Below are 7,347 nucleotides of genomic sequence, written 5' to 3'. Positions count from 1 at the left end.
GAGTTGGTTTGAACGCGTCAGACGCTCCACATGATGACGAAGTACGCATACACATACCTATTCCCACCTACCGGATGTTACAGTTTGCGTTTCTTCATTCACATAAGTCAGACAGCGCCCGGTGGAAGTGGAGGTCTTGTGCGATTCTCTTGGCGCGAGTACAGTTGGTGAGAATGTGTGGACGATGGAGAAGAAGAGTAGAGTAAAAGATGCTAAAGTTGGAAATTAACAGCAGTTTATGGTGTGAGTGCTCTTCACGAGCAAGGATATTTTTTTTGGTTGACCCAGTTTACGGTCTCGAAGATGGTGAATGACGAATTGGGTAAAGTGGAATCGGTCAGAGTGATTAGGACTCATGAGCGGTATGATGTTGATTTCGTGTGTCAAAATCGCAAAATAGGAACGTTTTCTGGCTCTTCAAGATGTCGACATATGATGTGCAAAGCTATGCTGTTCAGAGTAGATCACCGGTTAAAGGTGTTGTCTCTTCGTGTCTCGCTTGACCGAGGTAAAGACAGTTTCAGGTTGAATATTCGACGGATATTCGCCTGTAGTTTTCCTTACGTCCACATAGTGACAAATCAAAAATGTCAAATTTCAATTACTCCTAAAATGTTAGAAACTGGTTCTAGCTAACCCGAAGGCATAGACACACATTGCACTTTTTTTTGTCGATAAAAAAGTATTTATTTATTTATATATATATATATATATATTTTTTTTTTTTTTTTGTCAATCTCCCACTATTTTAAATTATTTATTTACATTTTTGAATTTCAATAGCTCTTTGTCATGTGACCTACTGACTTCAAACAAGGTTCAGAATGTAGTCAGTGGGCCTACACATTGCACACCCTTTAGTTTGTCAATTTTCATCTCACACGATTTTACATTAATTTGTCTGCCTTGCTCCCCTGAAGGACAGTGTCACTCACAAACCTATTTACTTGGGCCTTCTCCCTGGGGCCTTCCTGACCTCCAGGAAGGCCCCCATTGACCTGGTGACCTCTGACTCCTGGCCTCTAGGCCTACACTCCCTGCCCGCCTGCTTGCCCTCTCCCTGGGCATGAGAGTGTATAGCTTACTCCCTACAGACCTCCACACCTACTCTCCTTACCCGGTCAACAGCCCTCTCCCTTGGCCTTAGAATATAGCTTACTCCCTGGAATTACTAAGACATCTATAGTCCCACTGTCAGGAACCACGTGCACCTGGTAAACCGAAACAAGCTCTGTGCTCCTAGTGACCTGCCTGCTTTTTTCTGCTCACAGACTAAGTCCCCACTCCAACCTCCATGGCCTGAGTGCTGCACCCAGCCCCCGGGTCCGGCCGCCCCTGCTTGGACTCGGAGTACCCCCCACCTTGTTAGAGGCCTCCTTGTGGACCTGGTGACCCGCCCGCTTTTATCTGCTCAGAGACTAAGTCCCCAACCTCCACAGCCTGAGTGCTGCTCCTGAGTAACGTCCGGTGGTATCATCAGAGGCTTTTCTGTCTTACAAACTCGACATCAGTTGCCGCTACTAACCTTCTGCGGACTTTAGCTGCTTTTTTAACATTTAATTTTTTTACACCCAATCGACATCAAGTTCCATTCGCAATACTTAAAGGCTTGAGAACCAAATACCCCTTGCAGTATCTAGCGGCACCATCAACTGGGTGTTGGAAGAAGCAACAGAAAATAATCATCCCCTTTCAATCATTTGCTTGCCCAGTCAGCCCTCCGGGACAGAACCATAGGAACCATCTTTACCAGCGCTTCAATCGATATTCCTCACTTTGACATGAGGGGGTCACAGTCACCCAATAGGGTGATTTGAGTGCGACCGCGACAGGTAGGTATGTTCCTTTTGAAGTTCATCAAGTTGACATTCAGTGATCCGTGTCCAGTGGGAACTTAGGCTTCTTCCGTCCGTTTTATGGTTCCGCAGCAAATCAATGAGCGTGGATGGTACTACCCACATCAGATGTAGGCCTCCCTCCCCAGACGAGCCAGATCCATGCAATGCCCTATCACTGCGGGACCAATGGGTTTAGTCTCTATCTCAAGTCAGGTGAGCGCAGAGGAGACTGCCCCACCTACAATGTGGGGGGCCGGCGAGCGCCGTAGTCTGGGGAGATCCGCGAGAAGGGCCTGGCGCGCATCAAGAGTTGCCGCAGCCAACCACTCTGACCTGGTTTATGAACTCTCGCCTGTCCCCGACCTGCCTTTGCCTACTCCCTTTGTTATAATAATTATCGGAGCTCAACCATCTGCCTCCTGTGTCTGCATTTGGGTCTCGCCTTGTGCCCTTATACCGTGGACATTCTCAAAGTAGTTTGAGGTCAGTAGGTCACATGACCAAGGAACTATTGAAATTGAAAAACATTGAAAGTTTGTAAAAATGTGAGATGAAAATGGACAAACAAAAGGGTGTGCAATGTGTAGGCCCACTGAGTGTACATTCTGAACTTTGAAGTCAGTAGGTCACATGACCAAGGAGCTATTGAAATGTTAAATTTAGAAAGATTCATGTAAAAACATGTGAGATGAAAATGGACAAACTAAAGGGTGTGCAATGTGTTGGCCCACTGAGGGTATATTCTGAACCTTGTTTGAAGTCAGGTCACATGACCAAGGAGATATTGAAATTCAAATGTAAAAAAAAAAAAATTGAACTTTGTTTACACTAACTAATTAAATTAGGAATACAAAATGCTGTTCACACTTCCACATGTTTATTAGCTTTGGAAAGTTAATTAATGTCCAAATCATGTGCTATGTTGTGTGCAATTTTTTTCCAACATCATGACACTTATTTGGGGTCTGTGGCTCAAGTGGTTTGAAAGCTATTGAGGTTTGAAAGCGCGAATATCCAACTTGAAACTGACTACATTGGTTCTCGTTTGACAGAGAGGATGTGTGGTTTAAGAATAACGTTCCAGGAGTGGTAGACGCACGTCGCTTTAATCGAACAATAGGCTTATTTGCGCCTCAGTTTTACTGTCATTTGACGAAGTGGTTCTCCCGACTTAATGTAAAACTTTTGTATGAGAAATATGCGGTGACACCATATGCACAGAAGCCGCTGCAGTGTTACAATTGTAAAAAGTTTGGACACTTGGCAAGTGTTTTGTCTAAGGAATAATACATATGCAGTAGTTGAAGGGTCAGATGAAACATGCTGCTGGAATTGTGATTGGAATCATGTTCCCGGAGTGCCCTGTAAGGATGGAGGTTGCAGTAGCTAGGTTCAGGGCGATCCAGCAGGTCTCCTATGTGAAGGCAGTGAAAATAGCTGAAGGAGTGAGTAGAGATTAGATGCTATTGGATGTCCCCACAGTCTGCAGTGAATGCCATGCAGGAGAAGGATCCCGACACACTAACAGTGAAGACGGACTTTTGCGTTTATAGCGCAAGTGATACATTGCACTAGTCAAACTAATAAAAACAATCTAATTAGCTAGACATTGTGAGTGCGACAAAGATTTCTGGATCTCCAGGACTTTACAGCTGAAATGTTACAGGGAGTACTGAATGAAGAGGTTCCTGAGCCTGTGTTGGGATCTGAATAGACATTTAAATCTGACTGAAGGAGTTTTTTTGTTTGTTTTGAAATTCAGGGTAGTAGCGTGAATTTGCTTAGTGATTTTTATTTTTGATAATTAGTACAAATTTGTTCATCCAAAACATTTTGTTTTTGGGGTATTATTTACTACCCTGTACAGTAGGTGTCAGCAATTCACCTTATGAGTGTAGTCTTTGTTGTTTTTCCAGTGGATCGGGTGCAAGCAGGCTGGGAGGAGACAAGTGGCCCGTACCACGTTCAGAGGCTTGCGAATCACTATGGGATCTTCAAGGATCTGTTCCCCATGGCCTATTTCGTCCCCTGGGTCACACTGAGCTTCAGCTACGACCAAGACAGCTCAGCACAAGTTCATTATGGGAATCACTTGATGCCCAAAGAGGTAAGAGAAATGGATCGTAGGGCATACAGTAGTTCATGACTAATACGGCGACAGTTATCGTATCTTTGCTCAGATCATTTTTTAGCTCTCTGAATCCTGCATGGCTCTCTTCTATTTCACCTGCCCTCTTCTGTGTGTGACAGGCTTCTGTAGCACCTCAGGTCAGTTTTGTGGCAGAGTAGGGCTCCCTATGGACACTGCTGCTCACCAGCCCGGGTAAAAGACACTCGTACACCATATGAGAATGAGTTTTGTAATCCAGTTCTTAACATGTCCACATGGTGGCACTGTGTCCCCATGCGAATGAATGACTAAAGAAATATTTACTGAATGATTCCTTCATTTCAGATGAGCATCTGCTGGATAGTGAAGGGGAGTGTGTGCTGGCTGGTGTGAGTATTGCAATAATGATTATTGTATTGTGCTTTTGTCAAACTTGTAAGTGATTTAAATTGTCTGGGGGTAAGGGCAATTCCCCAGTAACAGAATAATGCAGACTCTGATTTTACACTTTTTTAAATGTATGCCAAATAAAAACCCACGATTGCAAGTTAAACCATACAACTCTATGCACAAGTAGGACTTCATTTCCACCACAAATGTTAAAAAACACATTTACTTGAAGAGTGCAGATGCAAAGTTTGGAACAGAATGACAGTACCAACAGCACAAACCGCCATTCTGTTATCAAACTTTGCGTCTGCACTGTCCATGTGTTTTTGTAAACATTTTGGTGGAAATTGTTAAAAGTAGTCCTTGTGCACAGTTATGGTTTGTTTAACTTTGCAGTGTCTCAACATCACACTTACTGTGGAATTGCGCGTAACGAACTCCTTCCACCACCAATATGATGATTAAGATAATTACCCTTTTTAGATAATCTGTTTTTAATTTATGAAGATTAGTTTAATTACCATCAGAAAATGTAAACCTGTAATTTAAAATGACAACAATCACAAATTGGTCGCAAAAAAAAAGTGGCCGATTTGACATCCCCTCCTTGTTTCCAGTGGGAACATCCCAAGTGGGGCTGTGACGTCAGGAGAGGACCTGTGTCAATATCTGGCCCCGATCCCCACCAAGGCTTACCGGCTTTCACCACTTTGTCTACATCCTGTTCAGACAGGAAGGAACCATCAACTTCCATGAAGACATCTGACCATCACCATGGTGACTAACAGGACATACAAGTATCATTTGTGCGCCATGACCACCATCCATCCGTTCATTTCACAGTAACACGCTTCCCCCCTTTCTGCTCCTCGAATGCATCTGTCACAGCGGATATTTAAGACTGTAGATTTCTACAGGAAGCACCAGGACCGCATGACTCCAGCAGGCCTCTCTCTCTTCCATGGTTTGTGAGTATTACTGTACTGGATGGTAGGAAGTCACAGGATTGCTGTAGGGGATATGGGTGGAGATCTTTGGATTAGGCTAAGGTCAGGTCAGATCTCCTTAAGGGAGAAACAATGGTTTATTACACTATCACTTCGTCTTCCTGTCGAACCATAAAAGATGTAAGGATTGGAGAGAAGTACCTACATTGGAGTATATATATATATACATACATACTTGTTGGTGGAAACATGTTTTGGCTGAATGCAGCTGTATCGACCCTCTGGGCAGAATAAACTTGGTTAAGCTTTCATAATGTCTGAGTGTTTTACTCTGAGAATTAGAACCTAACAATCTTAAGACATCCCTTTAAATATGGTGTACCTTTTTTATTCGAATTGTTGACCGACTCACTAGAATACATCGAGAGAACTGGTTCAGAATATAGGGATCAATTAAAGAAAGCCTTTTAGAAATTATTCATACACCTTGGCTTATTCCACATTTTGTTAGAGCCTGATTATAATATGGATTAAATTGATCTACACACAATAACCCATAATGACAAATTGAAAACATGTATAAAAACATTTTAGCAAATGTATTATATGAAATACAGATCTCCTTTACGTAAGTATTCACACCCCAGAGTCGATGCTTTTACACACCTGGATTGTGCAATATTTGCCCATTATTAAAACAATTCTTTAAGCTCTGTCAAATTTGTTGTTGATCATTGCTAGACAACCATTTTCAGGTTTTGCCATATTTTAAGTAGATTTAAGTCAAAACTAATTCGGCCACATTCACTGTCTCAGGGTAAGCAACTCCAGTGTAGATTTGGCCTCGTTTTAAATTTACCTCAATAGCACAATAATCTATCTCCCAGTGTAGGGTGGAAAGCAGTCAAACAGGTTTCATGTGCTTGCCTCCATTTCTTTGTATCCTGAAAAACTTTCCAATCCTTAACAATTACAAGCATACCTATGACATGATTTCAGTGGCATTGTTAACCAACACACCCCCATAAAGAAAATAAGAACAGCAGGTTAACTGCCTTTTCAGGGGCAGAACTACAGATTTTTACCTTGTCAGCTCAGGGATTCGATCTTGCAACCTTTCGGTTACTAGTCCAATGCTCTAACCACTAGGCTACCTGCCACCCCAAGAGTGCAGTGTATAAAGTCAGAACATCTGCTGTCTCAGCCACTGTCTGTCACCAAGAGGGTACCCCAAGGCTCGATCCTAGGCCCCACGCTCTTCTAAATTTACATCAACAACATAGGTCAGGCAATAGGACACTCATCCATTTATATGCAGATGATAGACTTGTACTCAGCTGGCCACTCCCTGGATTTTGTGTTAAACGCTCTACAACAAAGCTTTTTTAGTGTCCAACAAGCTCTCTGCCCTTAACCTTGTTCTGAACACATCCAAAACAAAGTTAATCATAGCAAACAAAAAAATATACTAATGCATTTCCCGCTGTGTAAACACATTCCAAATAGGATCAGGATAACTCCTGATAAAGTTGGGTAGCTGATATTCAGAGCCAAATAGATTAGTCACAGGAATCAGGACTAATAAAGCCAATGCAACAGTCTGTTTTACAAACATGGGCCTAACACACGGATGGGCATAAATACAATTTAATTGTAACACCCTAGTAAGCATGGACCGACGCCAACATCTTTTTTTGGTCCTGTCCAGACCGGCCTTGATTTGAACGTCCACAATCACCCGACCTCAACCCAAATGAGATGGTTTGGACCGCAGAGTGAAAGAAAAGCAGCCAACAAGTGCTCAGTATATGTGGGAACTCCTTCAAGAGTGTTGAAAAAGCCTTCCAGGTGAAGCTGGTTGAGAGAATGCCGAGAGTGTGCAAAGCTGTCATCAAGGCAAAGGGTGGTTACTTTGAAGAATCTCAAATAAACAAATCAAAATAACACTTTTTTGGTTACTACATGATTCCATATGTGTTATTTCATAGTTTGATGTCTCCACTATTATTCTACAATGTAGAAAATAGTACAAATAAGAAAAGTAGGTATGTCCAAACTTGAC

The 7,347-nt window shown here is 42.5% G+C and overlaps 1 protein-coding gene across 5 annotated transcripts; it reads left to right on the top strand.

Annotated features, from left to right (window-relative positions):
* Window positions 1-92: 92 nt before the first annotated feature.
* On the top strand, window positions 93-5,599 carry LOC115201251 (39S ribosomal protein L38, mitochondrial-like). 5 transcript variants are annotated; one of them, XR_003879714.1, is made up of 5 exons: window positions 93-167; window positions 3,755-3,945; window positions 4,089-4,161; window positions 4,294-4,337; window positions 4,956-5,599. XR_003879714.1 is itself a non-coding variant. In XM_029764723.1 (5 exons), exons 1-4 carry the CDS (start codon window positions 210-212, stop codon window positions 5,092-5,094), a joined length of 408 nt encoding a protein of 135 aa, XP_029620583.1. In that variant the 5' UTR covers window positions 93-209; the 3' UTR covers window positions 5,095-5,115; window positions 5,227-5,599. The 5 variants fall into 5 exon arrangements, 2 of the variants coding, with proteins under 2 accessions (XP_029620583.1, XP_029620582.1); XM_029764723.1 differs by lacking the exon at window positions 4,089-4,161 and having other exon boundaries at window positions 93-243; window positions 4,956-5,115; window positions 5,227-5,599; XR_003879715.1 differs by having other exon boundaries at window positions 93-322; window positions 4,089-4,337.
* Window positions 5,600-7,347: the final 1,748 nt, after the last annotated feature.

This window comes from Salmo trutta, chromosome 10 (assembly GCF_901001165.1).
Source record: "Salmo trutta chromosome 10, fSalTru1.1, whole genome shotgun sequence".
Taxonomy (NCBI): Eukaryota; Metazoa; Chordata; class Actinopteri; order Salmoniformes; family Salmonidae; genus Salmo; species Salmo trutta.
The sequence above is the reverse complement of the archived record's forward strand: the minus strand, read 5'-3'. Positions and strand labels throughout refer to the sequence as shown.

Coding starts and splice junctions, on each gene's coding strand:
- LOC115201251 (XM_029764723.1), top strand. CDS start 210: ATGCTAAAGTTGGAAATTAACAGCAGTTTATGGT. Junction 3,946..4,293: donor ATCACTTGATGCCCAAAGAG/GTAAGAGAAATG, acceptor CCTTCATTTCAG/ATGAGCATCTGCTGGATAGT. Junction 4,338..4,955: donor GGGAGTGTGTGCTGGCTGGT/GTGAGTATTGCA, acceptor CCTTGTTTCCAG/TGGGAACATCCCAAGTGGGG.